The sequence below is a fragment of the Diospyros lotus genome, chromosome 2 (assembly GCF_014633365.1).
Source record: "Diospyros lotus cultivar Yz01 chromosome 2, ASM1463336v1, whole genome shotgun sequence".
In the NCBI taxonomy this organism is placed as follows: Eukaryota; Viridiplantae; Streptophyta; class Magnoliopsida; order Ericales; family Ebenaceae; genus Diospyros; species Diospyros lotus.
In genome coordinates this window covers 40,031,597-40,045,626 of record NC_068339.1, presented here as the reverse complement: position 1 = coordinate 40,045,626, position 14,030 = coordinate 40,031,597, and the positions used below count along the sequence as shown (strand labels likewise).

The following is a 14,030-nucleotide window of genomic DNA, read 5'->3' as shown; positions in this document are numbered from 1 at the left end:
ATTTTCATCTTATATATATGTGTATGTATGTATGTATTTTTTTTTTTTTTACTTCCTTTGATGGATCCTGGTGGCTCCATACGATGGATTAAGTTTTGTAATGCCTCTGATTAAGAGTTGAATTGGAATTAAGTTTTCTATCTTTATCCGTATTTATTATTGCTATAGGATGTGGGATTAAGTTTTCTATAGGATTTTTAAAGCTCACGTGCCGTGTTAGTTGGGACTTCTTCCTTGCTGCAAAAGTCTATTTGAACCCTTTGAAGGTCAGTAAATAGTAAAAAAGGTCAGCATCTGATTAGGCAATAAATTCACTCGATTATGACTGACAACTTGTGCCAAATCTATCCTTTCTTATGATTTAATTAAATATTATCACCAAATGAATTTTAAAAGACTTGTTGACAACACTTATATATATATATATATAACCATATTATATAACAATAACTAAGCAAATGAAATCTAAGCACCACTTATACGTGAAGAACATTAATTGCAATCAGCCAAAGACGAGTCAAAGCCTATCCTCGTGACTATATATTTTAGTATTAAGAGATAATTAGCAAGAGGTTGAGTAGTGAGAGTAATTAGATGTGTAATATATTGGTGTCAATTCGATGAATTACGAATTTGATCCTCACTTTGCGTAAGAATTAAAGATCCAACTTACAATTTATCTCTTCTAGCATAATTAAGAGCGCAAACACTGAATACTGCATAAGAACTATATCCCAAATATTAAGGGATAATTTCTTAGTGTCTACCATAATATTTATTTTTTTTCAAATAGTAAATTACTATTAATCTATAGAAGCCCACTTAGATGTTAAGTTCTATTAATTGCATTAAGGTCTCAATCTCTCTAATTAATTTGCTTAAATGTGGTACCACTATATGCATTTCATTTTACACGTGAAAGTTTAAGTTGAGGCATGCAATTGCATCAACGATGTGATTCCAAGACTTCTATTACAACAAAATTGAGATCTTGAAGGATTTGTATCTATGGATGATTCTATCACCATTTGCATTAATTAATGTAACTAATTGATCAAGTCGTCATCACGTTAGATATATAATTATTTGTGGAGAATCTTATGAGAGTGAGGTCACAACATTCTTAAATTAAAGAACTGGCAAAATACCACAAGAATGTCAAATAACAAAAATTTGAAACATACAAATAACTCAATGACAAATATATATATATATAATAAAAATTTATATTCACACGCCATCTGGTGACCCGAAACCCTCTTTGGGACCACCCAAAGATAGCTATCAGGGTGTCTCACCCTCGAAAATTTCTCCAAACCCTCCAACCTCCCTAAGTCCCTATCTAGAAGAGTCTTCAGGCTCAACTGTGCATCCTACCATTTCATCTTTAAATACTCACATGTTCGAAGACAAATGGATCTTTTTATCCAACCGATCCTCTGGACTCTTTTCAAACCTCTACCCTGACACTCTCTCAGACCAATTGGTCATCACTTAATCTCTCTCTATAACCTATTTGGGAACATATATAAACACTCATTTAGAACACGGAATATAGATATACACTTGCATCATACATCATACTTTGTACATACCTTGGACTATTGTTTCACTTTGGCATTAGAGAGCAGTAAGGGATAGTCTCCCATATATCTTTTTGACTTCTATTTGTGACCACAAGCTGGTACCACATGTTAAGTTTCCTTGACGCCTTTTCAGGATATCGCCAAATTAGCATGTTCCCATCAAATACTGAGAAAACTTCCTTCATTATCGAGACTGGAACTTATTGCTACCGGGTTACGCCTTTTAGATTTAAGAATGCCGGAGCCACTTATCAATGGATAGTAAACAAAGTATTCAAGGACTTGCTTGGGACTACCATGGAAGCCTATGTTGATGACCTGGTAGCTAAAAGTCGTGCGTAAGAGTCGCATGCAAAAAAGTTAGCACAAATCTTTGCAATATGTTGTCAATACAATATGCTATTTAATCCTAACAAGTGCATTTTCGACGTTAGATCAAAAAAATTCCTAGGTTATCTCATCACGCAACGTGGTATAGAGGCTAACACCAATAAGATTCAGGTCGTTCTAGATATACAATCTCCTTCCAATTTAAAAAAGATCCAAGAGTTGACTGGTCATCTTATGACCCTCAATTGTTTCCTTTCCAAGTTCGTTAAGAGGAGTTTACCCTTTTTCCAGATACTAAAAGGGAGAAAGAATTTCCAATGGGATGATAAGTGTGAACAAGCATTTCAAGCACTGAAAGATTACCTCTGTGAAATATCATTCCTTACCAGACCAAAGGCAAAAGAGGTGTTGTATCTCTACCTCAGAGTTACCCAAGTCGCAACCAATGCGATGCTGTGAGACCCCACCTAGATACCCCAACCAAGCCGAAGAATTTGAGCGGGAACCCACGAGGGCTAAAGAAAACAAAATAGAAATCACCCTAACCTACCATGCATGCTCAACTAGGATTACCCATACTCATACATAAGAAACAGATGCGGAAGCATAACTCACATCTTAGGCATGCATACAAAATTAAGATAAATGGTCACCAGGTTACATGGTGTATATACATATACAAAAAATCGTGCTAAGCACTCAAGTGCTAAACATCCATGGCACAATATCACAAGGAACACACCAATTAGGATCTACTAGAACTGCTATGTACACCACCTATCGTGATAACTCAAGACCGCTAGCCTTGCCCCCATACTTAGCTTTGCCCTTACTTGGAATAAAGAGAAGCAAGAGTGAGTCACAAGATTTAACAAGCATATAAAGAAGGAAAAACTGATAAGAATATGGAAGCTAAAGAATAAAACCGCACCCAAGTGCAAAACTTGTGCAAAGCATGACAACCAATCATCCATCCCATGTCCATAAATCACATAACAAATTATATAAAAATGTTGCATTATAAAATATGCACATACTGGTCCTTGGGGCCTATATAAGACACACGCACTACAAGAAATTTAGAATATTATGACACAAAACATTGTGATGGATTAAATTTTGTCACAAAAAATATTTTTTTGTGACAAAATTGAATTTTCTCATGCAAATTTCAAAAAGTAAGTAAAGTTGTGACAAACAATATTTTGACGTAATATTTTGTCAGTATATAATGATGTAGATAATTTATAATGACAAAATAATTTTGTCACATCAAGTTGGCGTCAAATTCTTGGTGCCAATTCAACTTACATAATATGACAAAATAATTTTGTCATAATATTTAATTATACAAGATGTAATTACAAAACTTTTTAGTCACAATAAGTAATAATTTTTATAACAAAAATAGTTTGTCACAACATAGTATTATAAAAAAAAAATATGACAAAAATAATTTTATTAAATTTAATTTTTCATAAATATACATCATATTAGGCATAAAAAATAATAATCTAGTGACAAAAAATTCAAAATATTTTGTCATAATAAAAAAAATAAAAGACATGTAGAAACAAAAATATTTTATTATAATATTTTGTCATAAATTTTTAGCCCCAATATTAATTAGATATCCTAATAAACATATTAATAAATTATAAAAGAAACACTAGAAAAATAAAATAATAAAATAATAATTAGTTTTTGGCTAATTTAATTTTTCTTAAAAATTTCTTTCTATCATTTTTTTTATTTCACATTTGTTGTTTTGATTTGACACAAAATATTAAGTTTCTTATTTAAAAATAAAACTTAAAAAGTTAACTTTTGTTATAATATTTTTTCTTAAAATATTGGCACCAAATTTTTTATGCCAATATTGATTAGATTTCTTGAAAATTAATAAAGTAATATTTAACTTTTGACAAATTATAATTTTCGTTAAAAATTTGCCCCTATCATTTTCCTCCTTGAAAATTTTATTTCACCTTTGCTATTTTAATCTCACCTAAAAAATTAAGTTTCTTATTTAATAACAAAAACTTTGAAAATTTGACTTTTGGTTAATATTAAGATATTTTATCATAAAATATTGATGCCAAATTTTTTGTGTCAATATTGATTAGAAATATTGAAAAATAATAAAATAATATCTAATTTTTGGTAATTTTAAATTTTCATTAAAAATATTATTTTTTAAAATTTTAATAAAATAATATTTTTAATTTTTATTAAAAAATTTCAGAATTAAGAAAAAAAAGTCAAATATATTAAAAATATTGTAACAAAACTAATTGTGATGGATTAAATTTTGTCACAAAAAGTATCATTTTTGTGATAAAATATAATTCTCTTATAAAATTTAAAAAGTGAAAAAAGTTGTAACAAAAAATATAGAATAGATATATGTATATATATTTAATAATAATAATAATAATAATAATAATAATAATAATAATAATAATAATAATAGATATAAGTTATTTTTTTAATATTTATTTTTATAATCATACTACTTTACTTAATAACTATTTTATTTATTAATATCTTTTTTATTCACCTTACACACTCACAGCACAATATTAATCAAATATTTATTATTTATTTTTAATATTATTAACACAACATAATTTTCAACTATCAAATGCTACTTTTATTAATATTACTTTTACAATATAAGATAATAAAATATAATACAACGCATTATACCCATTGTTCTACTTTAAAAACGACGCAAAACCAAACGGACCACGATTTTTTGTCCGAGGCTGTGAGCTGACCAGCCAGAGAAAATGGTTGAAATATTCATTTTTTAGGTAACTGTTTTGGCAAGATTTTTAGTGCTCGTATTTTTTATTATATTAAAAAAGATAAATCATAAATTAAGCTTTTATTCTTTATATTTTTATACAAGACAAAAATTAAAGTCGTAACCTATTAAATTAATACCGATATATTAGTTACCAATTAAATTACTTAACTTATATTATGGGCTGCAAATATCCATTCTATACTTTGCTTCACCCACCACAGCATTTGATTAAAAATCATTGTTGGCCTAGAGCATTGTCATGGAGGGTAATTAAGTACTTTGACCAGGGGGTTGGATGGATGTATGGTTTCAGGCTTCAGCAACGACCGGTGATATCCATTGGAGGCCCAGAGAAACTGATCGGTCAGAAAATCGTTCACCTTCCCCAAACGAAGGCCGAATCTCCGGCGACCGACATGACAATGGCGGTTTTGAATATCTTCTCGCCGGCAAAGGTCACCACCAGCACCACCTCGTCCTCATCCTTTTTCTCATGTTACAGTAGCTGCAATCGCTTCTCTACCCGGCCAGTCCCAACAACGGCGTGTTCTTCTTCCTCTTCTTCTTCTTCCAGTATGCAGTCCCAAATGCTACCCCGATCCCCGAAATCAGGTACAATTGCTCTTGTCTGAATTCGGCTTGGTTTGCACTTGGCTCCTTGCCCAATTTTTTAATTTACTGTTCTTTGTTGCATATAAGCAACCTATTATTGAGAAAGGGGATAGGTTTTCTCTAGGTTTACGGCGACTGACAAATCCAATTGGGATTTTCCTTGTCATTTTGGATGACCAGAAGTAGAAATTTGAATTGGGTTTCTGAGATTTTACTTCACTCGCTTTTCTTGCCAACCAAACGCTGGGCCGTGATAATGTGTTAGGGCACTAGTATTGAGCACGCACCTAAATTGTCAAATTTTTGTTTGTGCATTTAAGGAAGGCGTACTTACTGGGTCAGTGATTTGGCCTTGGTTTTGGTTCTTATGGGCAACCTCCCTCTAATTACATGCAATTTTACTATGATAGCAAACTAACTGGAAAAGAGGAAGATTTTGAGTAGCCACTTTATTGGTTGGGGGATTTTTTGTTGGCTTCTGACAGTCCCTTCTGCCACTGTTACAATCTGCTTTACTAATGCTGAGAGAAAGAACTGAATTGAGCTTTCTACTATTCATTTTCAAAACGCTTTTAAGAAGAAGTGTCTTGATGTATGTTATTTGCAAATGACATTGTTTAAAATAGAAGAAGGTGTGAAAAATAGACTCCTCAATTATGGAGAACACCTTAAAATCTGCAGGTTTTAAATTGAGTAGATCGAAAGCTGAACATGTAAGGTTAGAAAAAATAGAAGTGTGGATGATGTCATCATGAGACTTAACGTCTGTTTGGCCATGCAGTGGGAATCGAGAAAAGTGCTTTCTTTTTTCAATAAAAGCGCTTTTGCAAGTTTTTGTTTTTTTTCTTTTTTATGGTATTTGGCCAGAACTGAAAAGTGCTTCTACTGATAGCAAAAGTTAATTTTTTCTTTTTTTGTTATGGAGTAGAAGTAGAAATTTGGAAACTTCTATTGTGAGGCAAAGCAAAAGCAAAAGCAAAAATAAAATTATTTTTTGTCAAAATTATGCCCATCCATCCCTGGTAATTAAATAAACCAAGATTTTACCACGACTGCAATTTTAGAGAGATGTGAAAGCAAAAGCCTAATATTTAAAATGACAAATATTACACTTATCATATCAGTCATATCTAATTTATTTTCCATCTATTCATATAGTCAACACAAAAATTTATATTCTCACAAACTACTCAACAGAAAATCCCATTTTGTGCTCCTTTCGTCAACTTTCAATGTAGTTTTTCATAATTTTTTCAAATCTAAATTAACTTTATAGAAGAAAAAAAGGCTCCAATCTCAAATGAGTTCTCATTAATGCTCTCAGATGTACACGTCCTTAAAATCCTTAATTGGGATTTCTCTGATTGTTCATGATTTTATGATAATTCTTAGAGCTTATACATTTTCCTCGAATGATCATCAATCTGTATGACAACAACAATCACATGGGTTGATCCCACTAGGTGGGGTTGGCTACATAAATTCTGTATCTCCAACATCTACTACTAGTAGTATATAACATTAATAAAATAGATGCAATAGAAATATATCATTTTAGAATGAGGAACAAAATATCATTTTTCTTTTTGCCAAAATACTTAAAACATTTCAAAATATTTAATCATAAAAATTAAAAAATTAAAAGTAACTGAGACACCTTTATATTTTTTCCTAATCACTAGCCAAACACATATAACAATGTGAAAAATGTTTCTTAGGTAATCTGATCAAATGCTAAAAATTTCACAGGAATACTAAACATGCACTTATTAATCAAATTATTTTAAGAAAAGAGCAGTCTAGATATTTTAGATCAATTTTTCAAAAGGAAAGACCGACTTGGAATATGGATGATGTTACTTATAGAATAAAGACAAGATAAATAAAGTGGAGAAATGCATTCAATATTTTATGTGATCATCCCTTTAATGATAATAGGGAAGTTTTATCAGGTAGGTGTAAAACTGTTTTTGTTGTATAAACTGGAATGTTGGCATTTAAATATCAACATGTTTAAAATTTGAGTGTAACTAAAATGAGAATGCTATGATAGACGTGCGACTCTGTAAAAATATACAGGAATATTCATAATAAGGTTAGAGTGGTGGCTATTGAAGATAAGATGTGCAATATGTGATTAAGATGGTTTGAACATATAAGAAGACAACCATGATGTACCAGTGATTGAATAAGGTGAACAGATGAAATGGAGGAAGTTTGTAGCAAAAAAAGGGAGAAGAAGACCAAAGAAAATGAGATGAAAAACCTTTAAATGTGACATAGGATATAACAGCCTTACAAATGATATGACCATGGATGGAGATGAAAAGAGGTCTAGAATTCATTTCGTCACCCCACCTGGGGGCATTAAGGTTTGTGATTGCTCAATCCTGGCTTTTTACACCATGTCATTATCAGAGGAAAGAATCGATGTTTTCCATTGTTGATTTGCTTTTGCAATCCTGAGGTCTTCTAAGCCCCTTATTACATCTGAAGGGATTTACGAGAGCAAAGAAAATAAAAGAAAAGAAAATTAACAAGGGTAAAGTTAATTAGTGGAAACCGTTAATTTCATGCATGACACTATCTGTTTACATTCTGAGAATGATAGAGATACTTTTTACCCTTTGTTTTGAATTTGGCATATATATATATTTATAAGCTGCAATGACATACCATAGAACATTCTAGTTTGGAAATCCATCATCTTGGCTGGAGCCATTGGAACATTGGCAGCTAATAGAAAAATTATGCTTGAAAGTTTTCTGAGGCTTGTCATTCATGGAAACTAGTCTGATCATAAGGTGTGTTGCATCATACCTTATCTTAAAGTCACCTACTCACACTTCTAAATTATTTGTGCAGGCCATGGAGGTTCATGGATGCAAGGGAATTCCATATGTGATGACCTTTTAGCCAAAAGTGGGAGGAAGAACTACCGGTTGTATTCTGTCTTTCCATCAAAACCTGCAGAAGTTTCTTCTGTGGAGGACCTTTTTGAATTTATATGTTCAGGTCCCCTTATAAGCAAATTGGGCCTGACCTCAGAGATGGTGGCCGAGTCTATTGATAAATGGTTGTCATATGGATTATACTTGTGCAGATTATTTCAACTCAATGAACTGTCTCTGACAATACCTCAGAAAGCTCGACTTTATCACTACTATGTACCAGTCTTCTTATGGTGTGAAAAAGAGATTTCTCTTCACAGTTCCACATTTAAAGAGGATGAAGAAGTCACTCCTTTAGTGGTATATATAATTCATTGCAACCTCTCCATTGTGACCTTCCTTTCTTGTTTTTTTCTTCTCCTCTCCCTGACATGGCTCACTGTTAAATTCTCTATTTTGTTGTCTTGATGTGTTTGGAACCAGTGGACTGCGTGATAAATAATTGGGCAAACTGCTAAGCTAGTATCTGTTTTGTGTATGATGCAGATTGGTTTTAGTGCTCCACAAGGATGTGGAAAGACTACACTTGTCTTTGCTTTAGATTATCTTTTCCGAGTCACTGGGAGGTAGACTGCAGAATGGTGATATTTACTGTCTAGAAGAAATCTTCTGTATGACTGAAAATATAATACAAATAAAAGAGATATGTTACTCTTGATTCATGTTATATCTCAGGAAGTCTGCCACGATATCCATTGATGATTTCTACTTGACCGCAGAGGATCAGGTATAGGAATTCAGGGGGCTCTTCTTTGTTATTGCTTGCTTGTCTCTTTGGGTTTTCACATTCTAATGGAGTTCAATTTTGATTTTAGGCTAAACTGAGAGAAAGTAATCCAGGAAATGCACTTCTAGAGGTATCAATTAACTTGTTTGTTTTATAATTTCTTGGCTTAGGAGATTAGGCAGCAATTTCGAAAATTTTTATAATGGCAATTATTTACTCAAAACAGTTACGTGGAAATGCGGGAAGCCATGATCTGTTATTGTCTGTTGAAACATTGACAGCTTTAAGTAAACTGACCAAAGAAGGTAGGGGGTTTTCCTTCATTTTCTCTTCCTTGTTTATTATTGTCTGGCTTTGATAGGTTCTATGCAAACTGGGGAATGAAAATTGTGTGTGTGTTTGTCAGGGGTGAAGATGAAGCTACCCCGATATGACAAAGTAAGTTACCAGAAATATGAATATTCTTGTTGCCTGTCATCCTTTTACGTTTAAGGTTTCTTATTATAGTTGTTTTGTTATGTAGTCGGCAAACAGTGGTAGGGGTGACAGAGCTGATTCCTCAACATGGCCAGAAGTTGAAGGGCCACTGACGGTAAGGTCTAAGCAAGATATTCAATTTATATTCTGCAAAAGGTGGGGGTAGGGTTGACTTTGGATGGATCCAAAATTCACCTCTGAAACGATCTGCAGGCAAAAGAAAAAAAAAATACCTATTCATTTTAAATGTAATCTGACTTTCTAATGCATTTTCCATCTTCAACCTGTTGGCCTGTGGGCTGAATGAAGAAGGGATTGTTGGGCGGGGTGGTTTGCTTGTTGGCTAAGGGTTACATTCTCAGCTCTGCTAATTTTCTGGCCAATGCTTTATGGACCAAGTTTCGTGAATCTTATGGTGCTTTTTTTTTTTGGTGTTTGGTTTTCTTTAGGTAATTCTGTTTGAGGGTTGGATGCTTGGCTTTAAACCCCTCGCAGTTGATGCTGTCAAAACTGTTGATCCACAGGTCTGAATCTCCCTCAGAAATTATAGCTGGGGGAAACATTGTTTTCCACCTTTTAAAGATTCATTGTGTCTTAAGTTGCTTACTCCAATAGGCTCCATCCATTTGAACTCAAGTTGAGCCTCAATTTTACAGTTGGAGACGGTGAACAAAAATTTAGAGGCTTATTACGATGCGTGGGACAAGTTCATAAAATCATGGATTGTTATCAAAATTAAAGACCCGAGTTGTGTATACCAGTGGCGATTGCAGGTTGGCCAAGTTATTTTCAGTTTTTTTGCAATTTTTGTTCATAAAACTCTTGTTCAAGTGATGGATGGTGTGGGAAATTTGCAGGCAGAGATTGCCATGAGGGCAGATGGAAAGACTGGGATGTCCGATGAGGAGGTAGGGTTTGCCTATCCAACTAACTAGTTGCCATTCCATGTGTTTGGTGTTTGGTTTTGGATGTGAAAGTTTCTAGGATGCTTGCTCTGTATTTCAGGTTATGGACTTCGTTTCGCGGTATCTACCGGCTTACCATGCTTATCTCCCTACACTCTACTCTCAAGGACCCAGTGGCTGTGATCCACAGCGTCTTCTTGTGGTTGAAATTGATGAAGGAAGGAACCCCATCCTCGGCGAGTAGGGTTATCAGTAGAGATGAGATTGTTTGCTTCATATCTATATCTATATCTATATCAGTCAGTCGTTTTGCTTCTTGCTGTCAGATAGATAGATAGATAGATAGATAGATAGATTTTTTTATATTTATGGGGTAAGGCAGGCACTCACTGCTGATTCTGTTTGAATGTAAATGAAATGAGCAAATAATACTAAATAAAGCAACGATTTTGTCTCTCTGTATCAGCAAAAAGGATGATATTCTTTGTGTTTTATTTGTAATATTTGCAAATTAATAACTTTTCATTTCTCAACATTTTCATATGATAAAAATAATTTGAGATATTATTGAATACAAAAAAAAAAAAAATTGCATTATCTAACCATACATATGATTTTTCAACAAAAAATTTATTCAATGCAATATTTTTTAGTATTATTCAATAAAAATAATTTTAATTTTTAAAAAAAAAAAGAAAAAAGAAAAAAGAAAAGCTCGTGAGTGAGCCCAATATAATTTATATGGTGGGTCATGCCTGCTAAGGTCGACTTCGGTTTATATGCTGAATGAGTTCACCTAATTGGACAAGCTGTATCACATGTAATTCTTAAGAGTTGGCTCACCTCATCTATCAAACAGTCAACACACACTCTTTTTCCTATACTATTCAAGGTCAGGCTTTGATTCCTACTGGTTTCTCTTTGATCAGTGTCTCAAATGATTTTATTTCCTCCCGGCTATGTTTTATTGTTACCCGGCTGTTTTTTTTTTTTTTTTTTTTTTATGATTCGTGTGTTTTGAGTTTTGCCCACTTAATTTTGGAGGAGACCAGCCTTCTCCTCTGATTCGACCTTCGAGTGAATTGGATACAGTCACAAGTTTATGCACTTTCAAACGGACACGCGATAAATTCCCACCAAATAGAACATTTTTTCCTCCATTAAGAGTTGATCTCCCGCTTAGTGGTTCATTGTTCTAGCCATTTTGTTTCTGCCTAATTTGGTGCCTGTGTAGTGATCTTTATGCTTGTCCCTTGGGTGTTGGCTGTTCTATTGTTAGCTGAGTCCCTTGGGCGTTAGTTGTTTTTATTCAAGCTTTGGTTTAACTTCTATATAGTCGTCTTTGAGATCTTGGTTGGTTTGTTATGACTAGTTTTGGCTCCAAAAGAAAAAAAAAATTTAAAGAAATGCATTAAAGGATAAGATAAACATGACACTCCTTACTCTCTATGCTTTTTCAGGGTTAAGAGGGTTCTGTGAAGGAGTTGTATATTGAATGATAAGACAAACAAGGCGCTTCTTGGGCTCCATGCATTGAAGGATAAGATAAATATGCCAATTCTTGGTCCCCATGCATTAAATGATAAGACAAAGATGAATGCATAAGGGCATACTTGACTTGGTGAGTGGCAAAGCCTCTCATGGTCATTGATTCTAGCATTTTCTTCAATGATATGATTGTTATCAGTTACAAGGATGTCTCAATAATGCTAGGTGTACAACTAAAATAAAAGCTCATCTCCAACTACTTTTTTTCCTGGTAATTATAGATTGAGCAAGTTAGGTAGCATAATTAATCTCCTCTAATTATAAATTTTAACCCTAATACATATCAAGCATTTATGGCTACAAGAAACGTATAATAATATTTTGTTGATCTTAACTTTTTTCATTGCACTGATATCAGTTTCTTTTGTTATCAAATTAATCTGAAGTTATTTAAATTATGAATATAAATTTATTAAAATAATATATATAAGGTATATAAACAACTGCCGAGCACCCATTAGTCTATGAGTATTAGGAAGACAAATTACCTCCAGAGCACAAATCAAGTGGTTAGGTCATGATAAGTTGGGATTCGCACCAATAGGTCGTGAGTTTGAATCTTTGTCCTACGCAGTGAGGTAAAGCTTTCACTTGCGATTTATCTTTTCTGTTGAAACTGAGAGCAAGAGAGACGGAAGATCGCGCAAAGGCAATAATCTCAAGGAAAAAAGACAAATTAAATAAAAGATTTTGAAAATACAAATATAAAGATGAAACTAAATATGTAAGTTGGAAAATAAGTGGAAGGGTGCCTGTCCATATTGTACCATTACCATTCCCAAAAGAGGAAATGTTGGTTGATTTTTGAATGACAAGGAGAATTTGCTCTTTATGCAAACCGTATATAAGGTTAAGATTGGTGTACACTTAGCTTGGAAGGAAATTAAAGTAGGAAGGGGATGAAAATAGAAAGGAGATTCCGTGAATATAAAAGACTTAAAAAGAACTTTTGAATGATTCAAATTAATCATAGAGGTAACAGTCATTCACCTCCTCAATAATAAAGTGTTTGGATCAATGATAATCATCATGCACTTACAACTTACAATACATTCAAAATTACTCTGTTAAGTGGTTGTTCATTTAGCTACTTCACATCACTTTGATCAATTTGTTGGTAAATAAAGTTGTTGCAAGATCAAAGAAGATTACATATGCTAAGCACAGAGAGAGGAACATATCAAATTGGACAAAAGAGCAAGGACTAATTACATCATTCAATGGTTTATTTCTCAGTTCTCACCGAACACAGATTATGCGTGTGGAGAAAGAGCAAGGATTAACACAGAGAGATGAACACTGATTGATTATTTTTACAAACAAACAATCCCAATCATAGCGCAGCAGAGTCGCGAAGGGGAAGGAATAGAACCGTAAGATATATAGATAGGGGTGCAGCAATCAATCGCATCGATTCAACCAAATGATCAAATTAGCCGCAATTACAGCAGAGAATGTCCAAACAACACTCGCAAGTCTCGTAGCAACAAAAGCAGCAGCACAACGCGAATAAACTGCAATCCGAATTGCAATATTGGGGCAAGAATTTTAAGAATTCGTCGGCGCATCAACCCGCGCGCGAATTGAAAAATTGAAATCGAAAATCAGAAAGAAGATGGAGACAAGAAGAGAAGAGCATGAAATCAAAGAAGAAGAAGAAGAAGAAGTACAGGTACTGACCAGGCGTAGAGGCATCCTTTATCCTCGTTCCGGCGTTGGATGTGATCCAAGTAGCTCATCTCTTGAGCCATCGGAGCGTCCATCTGTGTCTCCATGTCTCTATATCTCTCTCTTGAGAAGGAAATCGAACAAAAAGTGAAAATCAGTGGGACAGTACTTGTGGTATTGGGTTTCAATCTCTGGCAAATGTTGGAAAAATGCGAGGCGTATATAAAGAATATTCCTTGCAGTTGAAGATGAAGACGAAGATAAAAGATCTTTCAACTACTTTCAATTAATGAAATGATTGTAACGTCTGCGTCGCCATTCTCTCTCTCTCTGTGCTTATCGCTGAGACGAATTTTCTGACTTTCTTCTGTTCATCTGCTTGTTGCTTACTCAGCCAGCCAGCCGCCTTGTAAG

The 14,030-nt window shown here is 33.6% G+C and overlaps 1 protein-coding gene and 1 long non-coding RNA gene across 2 annotated transcripts; one reads left to right on the top strand and one right to left on the bottom strand.

Annotated features, from left to right (window-relative positions):
• Positions 1–4,990: 4,990 nt before the first annotated feature.
• On the top strand, positions 4,991–10,854 carry LOC127795790 (D-glycerate 3-kinase, chloroplastic). The gene is made up of 12 exons (XM_052327692.1): positions 4,991–5,340; positions 8,206–8,591; positions 8,778–8,857; positions 8,967–9,018; positions 9,107–9,148; positions 9,245–9,323; positions 9,425–9,456; positions 9,542–9,610; positions 9,945–10,019; positions 10,152–10,268; positions 10,353–10,403; positions 10,501–10,854. Exons 1-12 carry the CDS (start codon positions 5,028–5,030, stop codon positions 10,642–10,644), a joined length of 1,440 nt encoding a protein of 479 aa, XP_052183652.1. The 5' UTR covers positions 4,991–5,027; the 3' UTR covers positions 10,645–10,854.
• Positions 10,855–13,101: 2,247 nt separating this feature from the next.
• Positions 13,102–14,030, bottom strand: LOC127795791 (uncharacterized). The gene is made up of 2 exons (XR_008021861.1): positions 13,629–14,030; positions 13,102–13,462 (listed from the first exon to the last, which is right to left on the bottom strand). It is a non-coding gene; the product is annotated as an uncharacterized LOC127795791 (long non-coding RNA).

Coding starts and splice junctions, on each gene's coding strand:
- LOC127795790 (XM_052327692.1), top strand. CDS start 5,028: ATGTATGGTTTCAGGCTTCAGCAACGACCGGTGATATCCATTGGAGGC. Junction 5,341..8,205: donor ACCCCGATCCCCGAAATCAG/GTACAATTGCTC, acceptor TTATTTGTGCAG/GCCATGGAGGTTCATGGATG. Junction 8,858..8,966: donor CTTTTCCGAGTCACTGGGAG/GTAGACTGCAGA, acceptor GTTATATCTCAG/GAAGTCTGCCACGATATCCA.